Below are 22,589 nucleotides of genomic sequence, written 5' to 3' on the forward strand. Positions count from 1 at the left end.
GGGGGGGAAACAGTGACGTAGTCCGACTCCGCCCCCTCGCCCGACCGCCGTTGCCGCCATGTTTAGTTGTTACTTCTTCACACAAGATGGCGGCTCCCAGGGAGGAGGCATGAGCGCCCTGCCGTTACCGCTCCTCCTGCCGTACAGTTGCCACTCCGGGGCCTAACTCTGGCTCTTTGGAGCGGCTCCTGTGGGAAGGAGTCATAAAGAGGGAAGCGAGGATCGGACGCTGCCTTGCGTTTGGTTTGCAGTGGAAGAACTGACCCAGGAGGAAGAGAATAGGGGGGAAGGGGGAGTTAGTCTCAAGATGGCGGCTCCCAGGGCGGCAGGCGCAGCCTGAGCAGCAGAAGCGGACTCAGGGGAGAGGTTCGAGACCTCACAAGCTGTACGGCGCGAGTCTCCGACCAGCCCCCGAGAATTCGAGTTCGTTCCACTGGCCTCCGGCGCGCCTTTGTCCTTTACGAGTGTCGAGGCTGTTTCGGGAGCGGCGGCTGCACTAAGCGCTGGGCGGGGAAGCGGGACGGTCTCAAGATGGCGGCTCCCACAATTGTGGTGTGAGCGCCGGCGGGGCTGGGACAACCGCGGCGCTTGTGGCTCCTTTCCACCCGCCCCGGAAGCCGGCCAGTGCAGGGGACTTGGGGGGTGTGGGAACCGGGCCGGGGCTCCGCCATTTCCGGCGGGGGAGGGCTACGACTGAGGAAGGGAGGAGAGAGGGACGGCTCAAGATGGCGGCTCCCAGGGCCTCCCGCCCGAGCTTGTAAGCGGGAACGCCCGAGCGAGTTGTCAGGGCGGCGGGACTCGGCGGCCTCCGGCTTCTCGGGGCTAGGCGCTCGAAAGTTTCGGGAGGCTCTTGAAGAGACGGGGTGAGCTAGAAGAAGGGGAAGAGCCGAAGGGAAGGAGGGTAGTTAAGATGGCGGCCTCCATGGAACCGTCCACCGCTGTGTGAGGAACCGCTTCTCCGTGAGAGCTACCTTAGACGAAAGGGGGTGTGTGTGAGAGGAATTGGGGGGGCTCCCTTCCCGCTTGGTGACTTTTCCCCCACCGCGGCCTTCCCCGTAACTATGGCTTCGGCCGTGTCGCCCGCCAACTCTCCAGCGGTGCTCCTGCAGCCCCGCTGGAAGCGAGTGGTGGGCTGGTCGGGTCCAGTGCCCCGGCCCCGCCACGGCCACCGAGCCGTGGCCATCAAGGAACTCATCGTGGTGTTTGGCGGCGGCAACGAGGGGATAGTGGACGAACTGCACGTGTACAACACGGGTGAGTGCAAAGCCCGCTGGGTCCTGGGATCTTTCCCTCCCTCCCTCCCTCCCTCCATCTCCTCCCTCTCCCTCGTCTTCCCTCCCTCCCCTCCTCCCCCTCTTTCCCTCCTCCCCTCCCTCCTCTCCGCCCTCCCTCCCCTCCTTTCTCTTCCCCTTCCCTCCTGCCTCCTCTCCCTCCCGTTCCTCCCTCTCCCTCCCGTTCCTCCCTCTCCCTCCGCACAGATCTGCTCTCTCTCTTCCGAGACCCTTTGGTCGGCCCGGCTTCTGTGCCTTATCCTGCTCTCTCCCCGTTCTTCCTCTGCCCGCCCCCCCCCCCCGCGTTTGAGGGGTGCTTTTCATTATCCGACAGCAATCCAGTCCGGTTGGTGAGGGGGCGGGGGCGTCGCCGGCGTTGACTCGAGACAGACACCGTTACCCCGCCGGGCGGGCGGGCTGGCGGATGCGTCCCTTTGGCGCAGGCAAAGTCCCACCCCCTTCTTCCCTCCTTCTGCGCCTGCTCAGCTCTTCTTCCTCTTTGATGCTTTTTCGGGAGAAATGACAGCTTCTAGATGACGGATTAGGGGCAGAGTTGAGCCCCTGATTCCGACCTGGGGGGTTGTGTGCCCCGCTGGGTGACCGTCTCAGGGTTTGTGCACCCACAGATAGGGCGGCGTTGCTGCTGCTCCCCCTTTTGCCATTTAGTTCTGCGGTGTTTGCTCCAAATTGCTTCTTTTTTGGATCGGGGGCCCTCCGGTGTAGGAGGTGAATTCCAGTGACCCCATGGTGGGCTAGGTGGACCCTTACCTCTCCTCTTTCTGTGAGGCCGAGGTTGCCGTGCCCCCGTCCATACCTCCCCCAATCCCAGGGCGCTGTTAATCGGGAGGAACGGGATTCCTCGGGACACACAAAGCTGCGGTGCGTGCCCCTTGCCTGGCGTCCTTGCCAGGTCTCGGACTGGGCCGCAGCCTCCTGCAGCCTCTTGCCCGTGGCGGCCCCTTGGCCTGGTTTGCACACGGAGCCGTTGCCTGTGGAAGGGACGTTGGCTCATGGCGCCTCGCCTTGCTCAGAAGGAGGGGCTGGGCACTCTCCCTGAGGCCAGCGGGCCTGTGTGCGCTGTGTTCTGGGGGGGAGAGCGGGAGAGAGCCTAAGACGCCCCCCCCCCCCGGAGGGGGGAGAGCAGTCTCACAGCGCGCCCTGCACACCCACACGCCTGTCAGTGGTCTTTCAGGAAGTTCCCCTCTGTGGGGGGTTGGGGGGGGGGACGCGTTGGGGTCGGTGGCTGGGAGCTGTTTTCCAGCTCTGCCCCCAGGCATCACATCTAGCAGACTCCATTTCTCCAGGTCTGTTCTCTCCCAGGACTCTGGCAATACCAGCTCCTTGAGTCTGGGCCCCACCTCCCACCTGTGAGGGTGCTCTGGGGTTGGGAGTTGGCGCCCAAGGGAGAAAGTGGTTAGAGCAGTGAGGGCTGGGTGCTCCCCTCCCCCTCCCTGGAGGCAGAGTGCAATTTTCTCCGCACCTTGTAGCTGGCTGCCCCTACCGAGTTGACTTTCAAAGGCTGGTGGGTCGCTGGCGACCCTTTGCATTCCGGCTCTCGGCACCTGTTGCCTCCAGCGAGGCCGGGCTGGTTGGCGGTGCTCCCTGCCGGCGTAGACAGCTGCGGTGGCCGCAGTCAGCCGGGGAAGGTGAGGCTGAGGGGCAGGGCTGTTTTTAGAGAGGCCGTCGCCCTGAGCAGAACCTTCTAAACTCCTTGGACTGTCTTTATTCTCACAAGGCCCGGAGCAGGCTCCTTAACAGGGAAATACAATTTTAGAAAGTAGGACAGGGGCCTAATTACCATCAGCTCTGAAGTCCACTGCTTCCAGGGGCTTCTGCATATTCATTAGTTTATGAAAATGAATCGGGCCACTTTGGCATTAATTCATTCCCCATCTGCAAGTGTGGGTCGTGTAGTAGAGGGTAGTCCGCCTTCCGAAGGGCCGCAGCCCCGGATTCCTCCAGTTAGCAATTTGGAAACTGCCCTTATCAACTCCTTAGGCGATTTCTCAGGAGAGTCACCAGCAGACCCAACTCCCGGGTCCTCACCAAGTGTTGCCCATTATCTGAAGGGCGCAGGAACTTGGCCGGCTTTCGCTGTGTGTCCGCGCTTCTGGTAGCTGCAGGGTTCTTGGGCTCCCCTCGGGACAGATGGGGCTTGGTGTTGCCCTCCTGCCGCCAGTGGCGGCACGGCTGCCTGGCTGCCTTTCCGCTTGCCGGCGTTTCGGTTTAAGTCAGGGCAGGGCAGATCCTCGCGCCTCTTCCCTCTTCTCTCGCCCTCTTCCTTCTGCGGGACGGGAGACCCATTCCTTGTTGAGCTCGGTGGGCGCGTTTGGGGCGCTTGTGAGCACTTTGCCGTCTTGGTTAGCTCGGTGGTCTGGGGGTGACGAGCTGGGGGCCAGCAGGTGTGTGTGAGAAAGTGTGTCCTTCCTCTTCAGCGGCGGTTACCACGGCGGCTGTGGGATACTTGATTGGCCTTTGGGAGTTCTTAGGGTAGCTACTGTCCTTGGCCTTGGGGAGTTGTATTTCAGGGTAGCAAAGCAGATTATGGAGGACCTGGTACCAAGGGGAGACTGTGGCCAGTCACCACATCAGCTGCCCAAGGCTGGTCTGCGTCCGTGGTTCTTTAATGTCCATTGACTGTTAACAGCTGGAAGGAGCATTGCAAAGCATCTAGCGGAGCTTCCTTGTTTTTGCACATGAGGAAATTGGGGTCTGAGAGGGGAAGTGACAGGTCTAGGGTCACCCTGCCAGCCGGTGGTAGGGTCACGCGGGAGTGCCTGGAGTCCAGCTCTTCCTGGACATAGTTGGGCTCTCTTCTTAAGTTAACAGGCACAGGCCACCCCCTTGGAAACACCTCGCTGCTCCTCTGTCCCTGTAGCTCATTGGTCACTAAGTTGAGCTTGTCTCAGATCCGTTCCCCCTCCGTTATGAGACCTCCCCTCTTCTCACTTGGCTTTTGCAGTCACTTCCTGATTGGCCCTGTTAGTTTCATTTGTCAGGAAATCCTGTTCACCCTTCAAGGCCTGGCTCCAAAGTCACCTTTTCTGAGAAGCCCCCCTGCCAAATTGCCCTGTTCTGTGCTCCCCAGACTTGACCTTGGTGCAGACTCCCCCCGCCCCGGGCTGCTTTTCCCATCAAGGGGGGGGGGGAGGGCGTGGCAGCCTTCCTACTACATTGGAAGCTTGAGGATGGGAGCGGTCTACTCTGTGCCTCCCCGCACTTGGTGTTGTGTCTGCCACACAGGAAGCGCCGTGTTATGACCGAGCAAACAGAAGGGCTACCGGTCGGTCGGTCTACCCAACTGTGCCAACTGTGAGGGTGTGGGTCTCTAGGGGAGGGTGCATAGAGGTTGACGGGAGCAACTACAGGTGGGTTTGGCAAGTGTGGAAAGGGGTGGGAGCGGCTGGTGAAACACGGAAACTGCGGGTGTCAGGCTTGCTGAGGAGAGACAAGGTGGAGTCGGGTTTCTGACCAGCCCACGGAGGGTCCTGTGTGCAGGTGGCCTCCTCTCCTCAGACCACGCCCCCAGCTGCGAGCATTGACCGGCTGGAGTGAATGGAGAACAAGGGACCGGAGGCGGGGTTACGAGACTCCCCGCTGGATGAACTACAGATAACGTGATTGAGGGGCAGCTGAGAGCAGCCGGTGTGTTTGAGGCGGCGGTGCCATCTGGAGGGCAGCACTGGGGCTGTGGCTTCATGCCACCAAGTGCCCGACGGACCGCTCTTGATGGCGGTGTAGGGCCCCTGCCCTGTGTTCTAGAACAAGACCAGCGCCTCTGAAATGAGGGGTGTCACAGGTCACTTCCAGCCTGGCCGGCCGCATCAGCGATGAAAGCGGGATAGGAAAGCGGCGGGTCGGTCCTGTTTGCCGTGTAGCTTTGTCCCAGGCCTGACCGCTGGCCCCATGGTGGCCCCGTAGCTGCGTGCAGCAGCCCAGAGGGCGCTCAGGTGAGCGAGGATAGCCGATTCCTCCCTGTACATGGGGCCGTTGGTGGGCACCTAGCGGTCGCTTTTAAGCTGGTGACAAGGTTCTTGCCTGCGTCTGTCTGTTTTGCTCTATAACCTCAGGTAAGTCACCTCCTCTCTTGGGTTCTGTTCCTTTATCAATTGAGGGAGCTCGGCCTAGGCAGTCTCCCAGGTTTCTTTCAGCTTTTTATCCCGGTAAGTTGGATGAAACTTCCAATTTGTGCATGGGTGGTTTGCCTCGGCACAGAAAGCTGCTGCTTTTCTTGGTTTGTTTTTGCCCCAGGAATGACAGGGAGGGAGCCGGGACCTGGGGTCTGGGCGCACGCGTGTGCAGCAGGCAGTGCAGCCTCGCACCTGCACCAGGACGACGGCAGAGGGGGACAGTGGTGCTGGACGTGCTGGAGTCCCAGTGACCCCACCGAACCATTGAAGGGGGGAGGGGGTCAACAGCCTGTTCCACAGCAAAGCTGGAGAGGTGGGGAGTGGGGAGTGACAGGAACGCTTTCACCTCAGGAAAGGCTGTAACTGTCCTGGGGGTTATGGGTGTGCTTTTAGATGAGGACAGGCCTTTGGGCCAATGTGCACATGAGGCCCCCGGGTGACAACAAAGGACTTGTTACCTAGTACGCAGGAAGGATGTATGCATAACCAAGTACGTGCCTGTGCAGAGGCTGAGAAGCAGTCGAGCGGCCGGGACCCCCCAAGGCCCTCCCCGTGGGACTATCCTGACCCTCATTTGGACTCCAGGGCTGCCCCTTTCACGCTCCGGTGCCTCCGTCTCAAGTCACTGACGTTTGACCAATACCGGTTTAGGGGCACCGAATCAGATTTGCATCTGGCGCCCGGTTTGAGGTTTTTGGAGAGTGTGGCGTGCCGTTTAGGGAGAGTCCTTTAAATAATGTGTAATGAGAAGGACCCCTCAGAAGAGGAGGATGTGTACCCCGTGACTCTTCTGGGAGGCCCTGGCTTGGCAAGCGTCTGGGGAGCTGAACATAGGACACAAGCCTTAAGTGAGGGAAGGAGCGGGGTGCTGGATGGTTCTGGTGGTCTCCCCACCCCAGCCCCGGTTACAGGGGATGGATTTCGGGGGATGCTTTTGCAGCCAGCAGAGGCTGTGGAGGCTGCCTCAGAAGCTGATGCTACTGCCACCGCTTCTGGATTTCAAGAATGTTCTAGATTGGTGTGGGTGTGGCATGAGGGGAGGGGTGGTGTGGAACATCACCTAGGAAACGCCAGCCGAGATGGAGTCTTGCCCCCCTCCCTGGCTCTCCTCAGCCAGCAGACTGGACTTCCTTGACTGGCCACCCTCACCTGCTCGCCTCCTGCCACCGGCACCTGCAGGGAGGGAGGGCACTGGCTGGTCATGGTCACTCTGTGAACCACTTGGAGGTGTGGCCCCCGTGCCCCCAGGAAGAGGTGCATGGGGCCACCGAGAGGGTGTCTTGGGTGTTAGGCCTTTCTTTCCAATGATCCACTGAGCAGTTGGGGAAGGAAGTCAGAGCCCACGTTCCCAGAAGCTAATGAATTAGCGACTTCCCGCTTATTAAGACGACCTTGATGAGAAGCCAGGTGGTTGCAGGCTGTCGCAAGGTGGCTTCTGAGGCAAGGGACTTAAAAGATGGCTCGGATAGGGTGCTGGGACTGGGTACTGAAATGAGAAGGCCCCACACCCTGGGACAAGGAGGCGCTGCCTTGGCTCCTCCTTTGTCAGGCCATGTTTCGTGGGCTGCTGGATTTGGGGAGTGGGAGGAGTGGGGGCTCTGGTTCTTAGGAGTCCCCAAGGTATTCTGACTTCTTCCTCTTCCTTTCGTTCCCCAGCGACTAACCAGTGGTTCATCCCAGCCGTGAGAGGGGACATCCCCCCTGGGTGTGCCGCGTATGGCTTCGTGTGTGACGGCACTCGCCTGCTGGTGTTTGGTGGGATGGTGGAGTATGGGAAATACAGCAATGACCTCTATGAGCTCCAGGTAACGGCCCCCAGCGTGCTCCCCGTGTGGGGGTGGGGGTGGGGAGGCTGCCCAGGAGGCCTCCCATGGTCCCGTGCCTCCCTCACCCCTACCGGGTCCTCCCTCCACAATAAATGGCCCAGGCCCCGATGGTGGCCGGCTCGTTCCTGATTAAATCCCTGAGTCTTGATTTTGCAGGCAAGCCGGTGGGAATGGAAGAGACTCAAAGCAAAGACGCCCAAAAATGGACCCCCTCCGTGTCCTCGGCTCGGGCACAGCTTCTCCCTCGTGGGCAACAAGTGCTACCTGTTTGGGGGTCTGGCCAACGATAGCGAGGACCCCAAGAACAACATTCCGAGGTGAGGCCTCGTCCTCTCCGCGTGCAAGCCCACGAGGGTGGGTGCGCTTCGCCACATGCCAGCCAATGGCACCGTGCGGGGTTCCTTCCTTCTGTGATGTGAGAGGATGACGCTAGATGCCCTCGAAGGAGTTTCTGGCTCCGAGGTCTCTAACCAAGAGGAGGTGGCATGGCAGGAGGGCTGGGCCCAGGGGTCAGCAACCCACCTTGCCTTGGGCCGGTCTCTGCTCCTCAGGCCACCTTGGGGCTGGCGCTCTCCTTCCTAGCCCTTGCTACCTGCAGACTTAGTGGTGGTATTTTCCAAGGCTGGTGGCTGAGTGCCTTCGTGAAGTCTGAAGGTAGTCCCAAGCCAGCACCCCTCTTCCCCCGGGGGCCCACGTACAGTGCCTGGCTTTGTGTGCGAGGCAGCCTGCCGCTCCCCTCGGACTCACACTTATCCTTGGGAGCTTCTGGCAGCCCCTCCTCCGGGCTGAGGGTAGAGGAACTTGGAGTTCAACGTAGATTTGGCCCCCTCTGTCTCCCAGGGAGTCTGCCGTTCACCCCTAGAAGCTGCCGAGGCCTCTGGTGCGTGGAGTCAGCGCTTGCCAGAACTGACCTTTCTTCTGCAGGTACCTGAATGACTTATACATCCTGGAATTGCGGCCGGGCTCCGGAGTGGTGGCCTGGGACATCCCCATCACTTACGGCGTTCTGCCTCCACCCCGGGAGTCCCACACTGCTGTGGTCTATACTGAGAAAGACAACAAGAAGTCCAAGCTGGTGATCTATGGAGGGATGAGCGGCTGCAGGCTGGGGGACCTTTGGACCTTGGATATCGGTAAGACATGGCTACGGCTGTTCCGGGAGCCTCGGAGCAAAGTTAGCAGACTGGGCTGGGCCACCGGCGTAGGGTGGTGAGACGGGGCTGACGGCCCAGGGAGCGAGTGTACTGCTCTGCCCCTCATCCTCTGGGGCGGGGGGCCCCTGTGTGCGTCAGTCACCTTTGCCCCGAGCTTGTGGCACTGCTCTTAAGAAAGAGCGAGGCTCGGTTGGCTGAGTTGGTCTGCCGTCCTATAGGAGGATAAGGGGAGAGAAGCGAAGATCTTTCTAGGATGGAATTATCTAGATGAGGTAGCGTTCATCCGTGGTGGACTCTTAACAGGAGTGGCATGCCCTGGTGTGTCACGGTCAGGTGGGATGTTGAGAGACCATAAGACCTCGAGGGGCTCCTTGGGCCGGTAAGCAGGGTGGGTGTGAGGAGTGGTAGGAGGCAGCTTGGGTGTTCGACCTGAAGGCAGGCTGAGGGAGAAGCTGGCCGGCGGCACCTGTCCGGTAGGTCAGCGCCGGCACTCAGAGGAAACCGGTGATCGCGAGTGAGATTCCTGGCGCCTGGCCTGTGGACGGTGGGGTGGGGGCCGGTGCGCTAGCAGAGGGGGGGGCGTGGAGTGCAGCGCCTGTGGGGGACGCGCCCCAGCCCCGAGGGACGCAGCTGCCTCCTAGCAGGTGCTCAGGAAGCGTGGGAGGGGCGCAGCCGCCAGGATGGTGAACGCGGCTTGGGAAGTGCTGGCACCTGCCGGCCAGAGGGCCTGTCGCGGGCTGGAGGGAGCGCAGGCCCGGAATTCTTACGGTGCGCGCAGGCACCCACCTTCCAGAGCCTTCCCTGCTTCTGGGCAGCGTCCTCTGGGTCGGAGGGCCCGTGTCTGGCATGGCGTAGGTGACCCTGCCTCCCTCCCTTGCTCTGCACAGAGACTCTGACGTGGAACAAGCCCAGTCTCAGTGGGGTGGCGCCTCTTCCCCGGAGTCTTCACTCAGCCACGACCATAGGAAACAAGTGAGTAGCGGCCACGGCTCTTGTCTTCCCGGCCCGCCCCCACCCCCACAGGGCTCTCGGTTTTGTTCCTGCAATTCCTAAGGCCTGCCAAGGCCCCTTTCCGGCTGGGCTGGCCTTCCGCAGCCCTGTCTTTACATTACGGCCCTGGGAGACCGAGACAGACTCGGGGTAGAGGGGCACAGACTGTCCTAGATACTCTCCACGAGCAGCCGGGTGTCTTTGTCAGTGCCAAGGTCCCAAAGCGAATATGAGAATGATGGGGACTGAGGTGAGCTTTAGATGAGCTCGAGTAACGGCTCCACGTGGTGGAGGTGACGCAGGTCTTGTGAGGGCTGAGCCACCGAGAAGGACAGGGTGGCATCGAGAGCTTTCATGCGTCCTGGGGGCCTCTCCCGGGGAGAGCTGGAGGACCAAGCGTGTTTAGAACTTTCTGGATGGAAGAGGTGGCCTCTAGCTCGGCACCTCCTCTACAACCCTCTCCTACTCTTCCCTCCTTCGTCCCAGAATGTACGTGTTTGGTGGCTGGGTGCCTCTCGTCATGGATGACGTCAAAGTGGCCACACACGAGAAGGAGTGGAAGTGTACCAACACACTGGCTTGTCTCAACCTGGGTATGGCCTCCTCGGGCTCGGAGTAGCCTGTGGAGGGCTGCGGGAGGCTGGCCCTCCTCGGTCCCGAGAGCTGTGTGGGGTGTGCTTCTAAGGCCCGTGCCCCTCAAGTCCACGAGAGGCAGCCACTGGTGCGAGCACTCTGAGGGCGCTCCCTGCTTTCATTTTTGAGTAGGCTCTTTTCCTACACGTGGCCCGCCGTCGAAAGCACGGACGCTTAACCGTGCGCAGCCTCCCTCCCGCCTCCTATCCTGCAGAGGCAGCCGCGCTGGTGGCTTCTCCTCCCCACTGCAGGGACTTTTCTACATGTCCAAGCGTCGTCTGTAGGTTCCTTTATAAACAAACACGACGGCAGCCTGCTCTCGGCGCCGCGCCACGCCTGGCTTTTCGCTTTACTCTGTCTCGGAGACCGTCCCGTCCCATCCCCGCACGGCGAGCGGCCTCATTCTTTTGAATTGCTATCGAGGTGTTGAAACTTGCACAGACGCTACTCCGTGAGTATCCTTGCACTGTCCTCACCTCCGTGCAAGTGTATTTGAAGGGTAAAAGCCTAGAGGTAGGATCACTGTCGAAGGATGTCACCAAGCCATCCTGCACAGAGGCTGTGCCCGCGTAGATGCCCCCGGCAGTGCCGGCGTGGCGACCGTCAAACAGCTCTTTGCCAAGTTCAATAGGTGATTGACTCTCCCCACGGGCCGGCCCCCCAGCACCCCTGGCTCACCTTGAACCCCGGCTACCACAGGCACGGGAATCAAATTGCCAGGCACCTTATGGTTTAAGTTTGCGTTTCGCTTATTTTGAGCGAGGGTATGTATTTTCCCCTAGATCCTCCTGTCGCCTTTTCCGTAACTTGCGTTCCTCTTTGCCCGTCTCTTTTCTACCTAGGCTCTTGTGTTGTTTGATGTGCGAGAAGTGAGACCTCTGGCTGTGCGTTTCAAATAGTTTTCCCAGTTTGTGGTTTATAATTATATCTTTTACGGTCTTTTTGCCATACCGAGTTATCTTTCGTTCGTTCATTTGTTTGTTTTTAATTTAGTACTCTTTAATGACTTCCTGGTTTGGATTCCCCATCCCTGACAGCGAAAGGCCAGAGGGCCACTGGGGGTTGTGGGTTCGCTTGCCGTCCTCACTGACCTCCAACCCCACCGTCCCCAGATACCATGGCCTGGGAGACCATCCTGATGGACACGCTGGAGGACAATATTCCCCGGGCCCGAGCCGGCCACTGTGCCGTAGCCATCAACACCCGCCTGTACATTTGGAGTGGGCGCGACGGCTACCGAAAGGCCTGGAACAACCAGGTCTGCTGCAAGGACCTGTGGTACCTGGAGACAGGTGAGGCGGCTGCACGGGGGCCTGCGGGCCTGCCGCGGCGCAGCGGAGCCACAGCGCGGGGCCTCCCGGCGCGACCCCTTCTCACCGGCCGTGCCCTCTTGCAGAAAAGCCACCACCCCCGGCCCGGGTACAGCTGGTACGAGCCAACACCAATTCCCTGGAGGTGAGCTGGGGGGCCGTGGCGACAGCCGACAGTTACCTTCTGCAGCTCCAGAAATATGACATTCCCGCCACGGCCGCTACTGCCGCCTCCCCCACGCCCAATCCGGTCCCGTCTGTGCCCGCCAACCCTCCCAAGAGCCCCGCCCCGGCAGCAGCCGCACCTGCCGTGCAGCCGCTGACCCAGGTAGGCATCACGCTCCTGCCCCAGGCTGCTGCCGCGCCCCCGACCACCACCGCCATCCAGGTCTTGCCGACGGTACCCGGCAGCTCAATCTCCGTGCCCACGGCGGCCAGGACTCAAGGTGAGCGGGGCCTCGCACTTCAGAGGGTAGGGGCTACTTGCCGGGAGGCCGTGTGCCCGAGAGGGCCGCTGAAGATAGCACACCCGGCCGTCGGTGGCACTGGCTTGGGGCCGAGTGCTGGGGCCGGGAGAAAGCTCGGGCCCGCTCGCGGGGACAGTGGCTGAGGGTGTCTGGAAGGACCAGGTGTGAAGCGCCAGCAGGTCCCAGAAGCAGTTCGCGTTCGCACCGGGTGTGACGGAGGCCCGGGCCTCTGCTGATGGCCACCTCCTTCCCTCGCCAGGCGTCCCCGCTGTTCTCAAAGTCACCGGTCCTCAGGCTACGACAGGAACCCCGCTGGTCACCATGCGACCTGCCAGCCAGGCTGGGAAAGCCCCCGTCACCGTGACCTCCCTTCCTGCAGGCGTGCGAATGGTTGTGCCGACGCAGAGTGCCCAGGGCACGGTGAGGAGCTGGTGGGTGGGGTGGGATTTCCTGGTGGTTGGTGGCACCCAGCCTTAGTGCCGTTCAGCCTGGGCTTTTCTGGGCCAGGAATGTACCAGTGAGGCAAATTGTCCTCACTCAGTTAATACGAGTTAATAAGTTGATGCCTCGGAAGGACTTCCCTGCTGTCTGAATCTGATTCAGACAAGGGCATCTTAAACGTGAACTTCCTTGTTTGGAACCCTGCAGGGAGGACCTAGGCACCTGGGGTTTGACCCAGGGCCAGGAGGAGAGAGCTGTGTCTAATTCTGTGGTCTTTAGAAAGTATCTAGAGCTTCTGGCAAAATCCTGTTGCTGGGCCACTGCACCCGGTCAGCGGCAGGGGCCAAGGTGGGGCCGACAGGTGCTGCTGGGAGGGACGCCGGGCGGGACGGAGGCTCTCCGGGCAGGGCCGGGCCTCTCGATGGGTTCTGCTGAAGCGTCTGGAGCAGGGGGCGAGGCAGCCTCGGTCCTGGTGCCGAGTGTGGGCTCACGCCCCCTGTGCCCACCGCAGGTGATTGGCAGCAGCCCGCAGATGAGCGGCATGGCCGCGCTGGCAGCTGCAGCTGCCGCCACCCAGAAGATCCCGCCCTCGTCAGCGCCCACGGTGCTGAGTGTCCCAGCAGGCACGACCATCGTCAAAACAGTGGCTGTGACGCCAGGCACCACCACCCTCCCGGCTACTGTAAAGGTGGCCTCCTCGCCGGTCATGGTGAGCATTCCTTGTGCCGGGTTCTGAGCCGGGGGAGCCTCGGGGCCGGGGGCTTCTGAGCGCCGTGTTAAGACAGCAGTCATTCCCTCCGGGCTTTGGACCTGCCCCCATGGGGCCACCGGCCCGTAATTGCCGCTTGCCACGGGCTCTGGAACGAATGGGTACTTTTCGGGACATGGCAGCCTGAGGCTGGCCTTGCTCTCCGTCCGTGCGGGAAAGGCAAAGCCCGGCAAGCTGCTTCGGGCCCCTCTGGGCGGAAGCTGGGCCTCTCCACCCTGCCCCACTCATGGCTCGTCGCCACCCCTTCAAGGTGAGCAACCCGGCCACTCGGATGCTGAAGACTGCGGCCGCTCAGGTGGGGACGTCTGTCTCTTCTGCTGCCAACACATCCACCCGCCCCATCATCACAGTGCATAAGTCGGGAACTGTGACAGTGGCCCAGCAAGCCCAGGTGGTGACCACGGTGGTGGGTGGAGTCACCAAGACCATCACCCTGGTGAAGAGCCCAATCTCTGTCCCAGGAGGCAGTGCTCTGGTGAGTGACGGGTGCCACCCTGCTGCATGGGGCCGCGACCGGCCTGTGGCGCTACCCCGGGCCTGGGCCCGGGTCAGGAGAGGCCGGACCCAAGCCGTGCTCGTAATTGGTTTCCGGATCACTCCTTGCTCCGTCCTTTCTGTTTCAGATTTCCAACCTGGGCAAGGTGATGTCAGTGGTTCAGACCAAACCGGTTCAGACTTCAGCGGTCACAGGCCAGGCATCTACGGGCCCGGTGACTCAGATCATCCAGGTGAGCTTGTGGGACCCAGACTCTGACACCCATGAGGGGGCTCCGGGCCACAGGAAGGAGTTGTGTCCCCTCCCGGAGAAGATCCCTCGAGCACGTGTGGTGCAGAAAGTCCTGCTGCTTGGTGCGGTCGCTCTCAGTCTTCAGAACATCCCCTAAGCCGCTCGGGCCACCGGTAGAGAGTAGCCGGAGCAGACCTTCTGCCACCGTTTGCATCGTGGTAGTCGGTGGTGTCCGTTCACCTTGTTCTCCTCCGGCTGTTTTCCTTTTCGAGACGTACTTTTTGTTTGGCCTTTTTTTTTGAAATTTAAGTAAGCTTTGTGCCCAGCACACGAGCACAGAGCCCAGTGCCGGGCTTGAACTCCCAACCCTGAGGTCAAGACCTGAGCTGAGATCAAGAGTCGGACCCTTAGTCGGCTGAGCCACTCTTTGCATCTAGACGTTGTCGTCGACGTTGTTGTTGAGTAGGCTTCCACGTGTTTTTCTGTCGCAGACCAAAGGGCCCCTGCCGGCCGGGACCATCCTGAAGCTGGTAACCTCCGCGGACGGCAAGCCCACCACCATCATCACTACCACGCAGGCCAGCGGGGCCGGGACTAAGCCCACCATCCTGGGCATCAGCAGCGTGTCCCCGAGCACCACCAAGCCGGGCACGACCACCATCATCAAGACCATCCCCATGTCGGCCATCATCACGCAGGCCGGCGCCACAGGTAGGGGCCTCCGCGGTGCGCTGGCGAGGGGCCGCTCCAGGAGGCGGACGCCAGATGGGCAGACGGGGGCTGGGCTGCGGCGTGCTTTTGCTTTTGTTCTCCTTTTTCTCTCTCCTCTCTCTCCTTGCCTCTTGTCGCACGTTCATAGGGAGGTGGCGGGGCTGCGGCTGTACCTGGCACTCTGTTTGCAGTGAGGGGCAGTGGGAGGGACTGCTTGGAAGAGGGCCCGAGGGAAGTAGGGAATGGGCGCCGGAGAAGAGGAGCTCCCAGAGGCCAAGCCGCCCTTCTCCCATCCAGGTGTGACCAGCAGTCCGGGCATCAAGTCCCCCATCACCATTATCACCACCAAGGTGATGACTTCAGGAACCGGAGCGCCTGCCAAAATCATCACAGCTGTCCCTAAAATCGCCACTGGCCACGGGCAGCAAGGAGTGACCCAGGTGAGGCGTGCCGGGCCCTCCCCTCACCCCAGTGTCCAGGCCAGGACCCCAGCAGGCCACACGTGTCCTGAGGGGCCTGGGAGGGGGGCAGCCCAGGCTCTAGGCAAGCTGAGAGTGACGCAGGGGCGATTTCCTCTGGCATTCCAGGTGGTGCTAAAGGGGGCCCCCGGACAGCCGGGCACCATCCTCCGCACCGTGCCCATGGGGGGTGTCCGCCTGGTCACCCCCGTCACCGTCTCTGCCGTCAAGCCAGCAGTCACCACGTTGGTTGTGAAGGGCACCACAGGTGTGTAGCCTGTAGGCTGGGCCCGCTTCCCCACAGGAGGGCTGGCGGGGGGCGCCGGCGCCCTCTCCCAGCCCCTCCCCCCCCCTCCCGTTCCCTTGGGGTGTGCCGGAGGAGAGCTGCCGGAAGGGAGGAGGCGTGTCCACCGGCCTTACCGCCCCCTTCCTGCTCTTAGGCGTCACGACCCTGGGCACAGTGACAGGCACTGTCTCCACCAGCCTTGCCGGAGCTGGGGGCCACAGTACCAGCGCCTCCCTGGCCACGCCCATCACCACGTTGGGCACCATCGCCACTCTCTCGAGCCAAGTGATCAACCCCACCGCCATCACCGTGTCGGCTGCGCAGACCACACTGACAGCGGCCGGCGGGCTCACCACCCCCACCATCACCATGCAGGTAGGGCGGCCGGAGAGCACGGTGCTGAGGGGCGTGGGGGGGCACATGTCTGTGACCCCGGGCGGGCATGTCTGAGCCCCAGCTCAAGGCTTCCAGGCTTTGTCTTGGGGCCCTGTGCCACGTCCTCTTTTCCTCCCCCACGTGGCACCCGGGGCCCGCGTCCCTGTCGCGCCACGTGATTCTCAGTCACTGTCTAACCGTCCGTCGTATTGAGACCTCAGACGCGAGGCCTTTCCAGTGGTTGAACACTGGGCTGTTCGACTCGCGATCTAGAGCACGCGACAGATCCCCTTCACGTGCAACATGGCACTTTTCTTCCCTTCGTCTGTCTTCAGCTGAGTCCGTAGAAGCGGCAAAGCCTCTGTTGCTGGCCTTTGTGTGGTGCTGGGTTAGCGGGGTTCCCTCCCTGACCCCACAGCCGCTCCCCAGTGCCTGTGGCCTTTGAGGTGGGGATCGTGTCTCTTCCCCGGTCCCTGAGCAAGCCAGCGTCTGGGGGTCAGAGGGCAAGCGGGTTCTGGATTGACCAAGGAGGCTGTTCCTTTAGGAGCCCACGTGGTCCCGGCAGCACGGGTGGCGCTACAGGATGGCGGGAGGGACGGGCAGACGGGAAGTTCCCAAGCTGACTTCCCATCTGGCGTCTCCCGCAGCCTGTCTCCCAGCCTACCCAGGTGACGCTCATCACGGCGCCCAGTGGAGTCGAGGCCCAGCCCGTGCATGACCTTCCTGTGTCCATTCTGGCCTCGCCCACCACAGAACAGCCCACAGCCACGGTCACCATCGCCGATTCAGGCCAGGGTGAGGTGCAGCCGGGCACCGTGACGCTGGTCTGCTCCAACCCGCCCTGCGAGACCCACGAGACGGGTACCACCAACACAGCCACCACCACCGTCGTGGCTAACCTCGGGGGGCAGCCGCAGCCCACCCAAGTGCAGTTCGTCTGTGACAGACAGGAGGCAGCCGCTTCTCTCGTGGCCTCGACGGTGGGGCAGCAGAACGGCAGCGTGGTTCGCGTCTGCTCCAACCCGCCGTGCGAGACCCACGAGACGGGCACCACCCACACGGCCACCACCGCCACGTCCAACATGGCCGGGCAGCACGGCTGCTCCAACCCGCCGTGCGAAACCCACGAGACCGGCACCACCAGCACCGCCACCACCGCCGTGTCGAGCATTGGCGCCGGCCAGCAGCGAGACCTCCGCCGTGCCTGCGTGGCCGGCACCGCTCCTGCCGTGGTCCGGGTCGGCGTGGCCGCCGGGGTGTCGGAGGGAGCCCAGGGCTCCGTCAAGGCCTCGTGCCAAGCCCGCCAGACCGGCGTGACCGGTACCGCCATGACTGTGCTGGCCACCGGGGCCCCGTGCTCGGCCGGCCCGCTCCTTGGGCCGGCCCTGGCGGTGGAGGCCGGCGGCCGCGGCGCCACCTTCGTGCAGCTGGCCGCCGTGAGTGGCCAGGTCAGACCCAGCGGCCCCGTGGCCGGCTTGAGTCAGCTGGCGTCCGTGGGACGCCAGCCGGAGGCTCATCACACCCACACGACCAACACCCCCACCACGGTCCGCTCCGCCATGGGTGCCGGAGAGCCCGGCGAGGCACGGGGGACCCCCACACCCGTGTACGAGAGCTCGGCCAGCGGCGCCGTGACTGTGACGGCCCTGGAGGCGCTGCTGTGCCCCTCGGCCACCGCGAGCCAAGTCTGCTCCGACCCGCCGTGCGAGACCCACGACACGGGCACCACCCACACCGCCACTACCTCGAATGCCGGCAGCGCCCAGCGGGTCTGCTCCAACCCACCCTGCGAGACCCACGAGACGGGCACCACCCACACGCCCACCACGGCCACGTCCAACGGGGGTGCGGGCCAGCCTGAGGGCGGGCAGCAGCCCCCCGCCGGCCGCCCCTGCGAGACACACCAGACCACGTCCACCGGTACCACCATGTCGGTCGGCGTGGGCGCCTTGCTCCCCGTGGAGTCCGGCTTGGAGGTGGCGGCGCCGCCCTCCATCGCCCCCCAGGCTGCTGCTTCGTTGCTGGCTCCTTTCCCGACGCAGAGGGTGTGCTCCAACCCCCCTTGTGAGACGCACGAGACGGGCACCACGCACACGGCCACCACCGTCACCTCGAACATGAGCTCAAACCAAGGTGAGCGAAGGCCGCCAGCCCGGCGTTCGTCGTCTCCCCGAGCCCGGGGCTTGGGGGCTGAGGGAGGTGGAAACCGAGAGGTCCCCTTAGCCACAGGCCGGTACTTAGGTTTCTTGGGGCTCGGTTTCCCAGCAGAGGGTAGAGTTCTCCAGGTGACTGTGTCCCCTGGGGGCAAAGCCAGCTGGAGGCCCTCGGGCTCCTGCTGACCTGCCTCCCCACCCCCACAGGCCCCTACTGGCCTAGTGCTTGTCACCCTTCTCTCTGCTTGCCCCCCTCCTCTGCAGATCCCCCACCAGCCGCCAGTGACCAGGGAGACGTGGAGAGCACCCAGGGCGACAGCGTGAACATCACCAGCTCCAGTGCCGTTACGACAACCGTGTCCTCCACACTGACGCGGGCTGTGACCACTGTGACACAGTCCACCCCGGTCCCGGGCCCCTCGGTACCGGTAAGAGCCCCGGGAGGATCCCCTCGTACCTCCTCTCTGCTGCTCACGGCACCCGTGGCCTGTACCGTTCCCGAGTTGGACACCAGGTGTCGCTCTTGCACCGAGCACACTGCCGCGCCTCGGCCCTCTTGCTGACCATAAAAGGGCTGCCTGGGGCACCCAGGCCTAGCGTCTTACAGACGCTTCTGTTTCCTTCGCTGTTTCCCACGGCTTGTCATTTGGCAGTAACCTGTAAGAGGGACACGGCGGGAGCCTGGGTGCCCCTTTGGCTAAACCAGGAAGCCTCTCTGAGGATGGGTGAAAATCAGCCAGCAGGTCCCAAGGGTCTCTCTCTTCTTGCTGCACTCGCTCTCTCTCAGTCACCTGCTGCCCCTCCCCGTTGAATGGGGTTTTGCTGGCCCACGGAGAGTGAAAGTCGAGGCCTACAGGGAAGGATGAAGGCTGCCTGCTTCTGGCCGCTCCCTCCTCCCCGCTGACGGGGGCTTCTCTCCCTTTCTAGAAGATCTCATCAATGACTGAGGCTACCCCAGGGGCTCTGACCACCGAAGTCCCCATCCCAGCCACGATAACAGTGACCATAGCCAACACAGAAACTTCTGACATGCCCTTCTCTGCTGTTGACATCCTGCAGCCCCCAGAGGAACTCCAGGCCTCACCAGGGCCCCGCCAGCAGCTTCCGCCACGGCAGCTCCTGCAACCCGCCTCCACGCCCCTGATGGGGGAGTCCGCCGAGGTCCTGTCAGCCTCCCAGACCCCTGAGCTCCAAGCCGCCGTGGATCTGAGCGGTACAGGGGACCCCTCTTCGGGCCAGGAGCCCGCCAGCTCCGCCGTGGTGGCCACTGTGGTGGTCCAGCCGCCCCCGCCTACACAGTCTGAAGTAGACCAGCTGTCGCTTCCTCAAGAGCTGATGGCCGAGGCCCAGGCAGGCACCACCACCCTCATGGTGACGGGGCTCACCCCCGAGGAGCTGGCGGTCACCGCTGCCGCTGAAGCAGCCGCCCAGGCTGCAGCCACCGAGGAGGCCCAGGCCCTGGCCATCCAGGCGGTGCTCCAGGCTGCGCAGCAGGCCGTCATGGGTAGGTGTTGGGTGGGGGGGGGCAGCTCGCCACTCTGTCTTCGTCGAGGCCATATGGGAGACCCAACGGGGAGATGGGGCCCTCGAGCGGAGCAAAGACACGGGGTTCTGGAGCCTCCCTGCTGACAGCTCTGGCCGGATGGCCGCAGTGATGGGCGACCTGAGGAGAGGTGGCTCAGTCCACAGCAGGCAGCCTGAGTCAGATGTGACGGCGGCGGGGTGGGGGACCAGCGTGGCGGCTCGGCCGGGCTGGGCATGGATGGCACCCAAAAAGTTAGGCAGGGTCCCTTGGGCCGGGGAGGGCCCGGAAACAAGGTCTGCAGGCCTGCGGCCGGCGATGGGTTGCCCTGGCCGGCGCTCCTCTTGAGTAGCGTCTCTCTCCCCCCCCGCCCCCCCCGGAGCAGGCACCGGGGAGCCCATGGACACGTCTGAGGCGGCGGCGGCCGTGACGCAGGCCGAGCTGGGCCACCTGTCCGCCGAGGGCCAGGAGGGCCAGGCCACCACCATCCCCATCGTGCTGACGCAGCAGGAGCTGGCCGCTCTGGTGCAGCAGCAGCAGCAGCTGCAGGAGGCACAGGCCCAGCAGCACCACCACCTGCCCACCGAGGCCCTGGCGCCTGCCGACAGCCTCAACGACCCGGCCATCGAGAGCAACTGCCTCAACGAGCTGGCCGCCGCCGTCCCCAGCACCGTGGCCCTGCTGCCCTCCACGGCCACTGAGAGTAAGCGGGGCCGGCCAGCCGACGCGTGTGGTGTGGCCCGAGGGCAGCCCCCTCCCCCCCGCCGTGGCAGCCGGGTGTCTGGGGCCGTGCCCGCTGACGTCTTCTTTCCTCGCAGGCCTGGCTCCGTCCAACACGTTTGTGGCCCCCCAGCCGGTCGTGGTAGCCAGCCCCGCCAAACTACAGGCCGCGGCGACCCTGACTGAAGTGGCCAATGGCATCGAGTCCCTGGGCGTGGTGAGTCTTGTACGACGGGGCTTCGGGGGGTGCTGCCTTTGTGCCCCAGAGGCTGAGGGTGTGAGCCCTCCTTCTCCTCTTCCAGAAGCCAGACTTACCGCCCCCGCCCAGCAAAGCCCCCGTGAAGAAGGAGAACCAGTGGTTCGACGTGGGCGTCATTAAGGGTACCAATGTAATGGTGACACACTATTTCCTGCCACCAGATGATGCCATCCCGTCCGACGTAAGTTTTCCTGGGAGCCGATGCCCTTGGCGGGGTGGATCCTGGCCGTGAGGCAGGTATCCAGGCTCGTGGGAACCTCGGAAGCTTCCCAGGGGTGCCTGTCTCGGGGCCGGCCCCGAGCACAGCCAGGCGTAGAGCCTTCTCCACGCGCTTTTCCTGCGCCCCTCGAAGCAGCAGAGGAGCGCAGGCTTGGCCCCCTCCCGCCGCTGCCGGCCCTTTCCCCGTCTCCCTCTCCCACACGGGTCCGCATCTTCCCCGGGATAGGACGCTGCTCTGCTGGCCCCAGAGCCCCACCCCAGAACTGCGGGCTCGGCAGCGGGGTTTACGTGCCTCTCTTCCCTCTCTCCCTGCTCTCCCGGCCTCTTGTGCTAGGATGACTCGGGCGCCGTCCCCGACTACAGCCAGCTGAAGAAACAGGAGCTGCAGCCGGGCACGGCCTACAAGTTCCGTGTCGCTGGGGTCAACGCCTGCGGCCGGGGGCCCTTCAGCGAGATCTCCGCTTTCAAGACGTGTCTGCCCGGCTTCCCGGGGGCTCCCTGTGCCATTAAAATCAGCAAAGTGAGTCTCGCCGCGGGGCGGGCCTATCCCCAGCTCGTCCCCCACCTGCCCGCGGCAGGGCGGGCCCAGCCTCAGTCCGCACACGGGGTGCTCCCTTCTGTGCTGGGCCACGTGGGGGTGACTCAGCAGGGGCCCCAGGACGTGGACGGTCCGCCGGGCATGGAGCGCAGCTTCTGGTCCCGGCTGTCACCGGTTGCTGGAGTGACGGGGGCAGATTCCTTCCGGCTCCCCGTCGTCCTCCTGCTCCCTGACACGGCAGCTCGTGTTCGGTGTGGGTCTGTTACGTGCCGCGTTCCCTGTGGCTCGTTCGGAGGTCTGGGACCTGATGAGGAAACTGAGGCACCGAGAGGCTAAGTGCCAAGTCACACGTTAGGTGGCCGAGCAGGTGGACGAAGGCTGTGTCTTCAGTCCCCGCTCGTTTTATTTTGTCGTTACGCCGGGCCGCCTTCCAGGTTGGGGCAGGCGAGGCCACGTCCTCCCAGCTCCTCGTGTCTGCTGTGTCTACCGTGAGACGGGGCCGTTGTGTCAGGAAGAGGGGCGGGGTCTGAGCAGCGGGTTCTGGAAGCTGTGACGTGTTCTCACTCCTCTGTCCCCGGGCGGGCGGACGGAGATCGAGGTATAAAGGCCAAAGACGGCACGGCTTGACCTCTGCCCCCTTGCTTCTAGAGTCCAGATGGTGCTCACCTCACCTGGGAGCCGCCGTCCGTGACGTCCGGCAAGATCATCGAGTACTCGGTGTACCTGGCCATCCAGAGCTCACAGGCCGGTGGCGAGCCCAAGAGCTCCGCCCCGGCCCAGCTGGCCTTCATGCGGGTGTACTGCGGGCCCAGCCCCTCCTGCTTGGTGCAGTCGTCCAGCCTCTCCAACGCCCACATTGACTACACCACCAAGCCCGCCATCATCTTCCGCATCGCCGCCCGCAACGAGAAGGGCTACGGCCCTGCCACCCAAGTCAGGTGGCTGCAAGGTGGGTGTCGTCCGTCAGGCTCCTTGGCCGAGCCCCGGGTGGGGTGGGCTGACCTGGCCCCAAGCGGGACTTTGGAGCTGTGTTACAGACTCAAGGGAGGTGGCCTCGGGTGCTAGGGAGGAGTCAGAGGGCGGCAGGAGGGGCACCTTGCCTCCTCTGTGGGCTCGGGGAATGCTGTCCAGGGTTGTTTGAGGCGAGATAGGGACGGCGAGAACTTGAAGTAGGAGGCACAGGGTGAGGCCCGAGCCCGGGTGGCGGGGGGGTGGGGGGGAGCGGAGGCCCCGGGATGCCCTCTCAGGTTTTGTGCCAGTTCCCCTGAGGCTGATGACGGGAGGACAGGGAGGGCCTCGGAGCCTGAGCCCGGGGGGCGACCGCGGGAGGTGGCACACGCAGGCTGAGTGGCCGGCTGCCGACTCGGGCCGACGGGCTCCGGAGCGTGCGGGTAGGGGCCACACTGTCCCCACGGTTGCCCTCTCGGCCTGTGTGCTGCCGTGTGACTGAAGCCGTCCTGCCTGCCCGCCTCGCTGAGCTGCTTACTGTGCCGTCTTTCCCTTCAGAAACCAGTAAAGACAGCTCCGGCGCCAAGCCAGCCAGCAAGCGGCCCATGTCCTCTCCGGAAATGTAAGCAGGATGCCCCTTTCGGGAACCTTCTAAGGCTGGGGGTTAGAAGGCTGGGGGCTC

The 22,589-nt window shown here is 63.4% G+C and overlaps 1 protein-coding gene across 9 annotated transcripts in view; it reads left to right on the forward strand.

Annotated features, from left to right (window-relative positions):
- Positions 1-22,589, forward strand: part of HCFC1 (host cell factor C1) — a 24,821-nt gene continuing 2,232 nt past the window's right edge. The window contains exons 1-26 of one of the 9 annotated variants that reach the window (XM_081792779.1): positions 1-1,254; positions 7,058-7,206; positions 7,384-7,544; positions 8,152-8,360; positions 9,269-9,353; positions 9,858-9,964; positions 11,117-11,296; positions 11,401-11,459; positions 11,667-11,760; positions 12,041-12,201; positions 12,734-12,931; positions 13,242-13,466; positions 13,615-13,719; positions 14,210-14,429; positions 14,727-14,869; positions 15,017-15,155; positions 15,328-15,548; positions 16,196-17,681; positions 17,966-18,129; positions 18,629-19,205; positions 19,609-19,926; positions 20,042-20,160; positions 20,246-20,383; positions 20,756-20,941; positions 21,608-21,908; positions 22,466-22,529. In XM_081792779.1, coding sequence (XP_081648905.1) covers positions 1,062-1,254; positions 7,058-7,206; positions 7,384-7,544; positions 8,152-8,360; positions 9,269-9,353; positions 9,858-9,964; positions 11,117-11,296; positions 11,401-11,459; positions 11,667-11,760; positions 12,041-12,201; positions 12,734-12,931; positions 13,242-13,466; positions 13,615-13,719; positions 14,210-14,429; positions 14,727-14,869; positions 15,017-15,155; positions 15,328-15,548; positions 16,196-17,681; positions 17,966-18,129; positions 18,629-19,205; positions 19,609-19,926; positions 20,042-20,160; positions 20,246-20,383; positions 20,756-20,941; positions 21,608-21,908; positions 22,466-22,529 — 6,002 coding nt within the window. In that variant the 5' untranslated portion in view covers positions 1-1,061. Of the gene's footprint in view, positions 1,255-7,057; positions 7,207-7,383; positions 7,545-8,151; positions 8,361-8,544; positions 8,654-9,268; positions 9,354-9,857; positions 9,965-11,116; positions 11,297-11,400; positions 11,761-12,040; positions 12,202-12,733; positions 12,932-13,241; positions 13,467-13,614; positions 13,720-14,209; positions 14,430-14,726; positions 14,870-15,016; positions 15,156-15,327; positions 15,549-16,195; positions 17,682-17,965; positions 18,130-18,628; positions 19,206-19,605; positions 19,927-20,041; positions 20,161-20,245; positions 20,384-20,755; positions 20,942-21,607; positions 21,909-22,465; positions 22,534-22,589 lie in introns of those variants that run through there. The other 8 variants (XM_081792771.1, XM_081792772.1, XM_081792773.1 and 5 more) reach the window with 8 other exon arrangements.

This window comes from Panthera onca, chromosome X (assembly GCF_046562875.1).
Source record: "Panthera onca isolate mPanOnc1 chromosome X, mPanOnc1 haplotype 2, whole genome shotgun sequence".
In the NCBI taxonomy this organism is placed as follows: Eukaryota; Metazoa; Chordata; class Mammalia; order Carnivora; family Felidae; genus Panthera; species Panthera onca.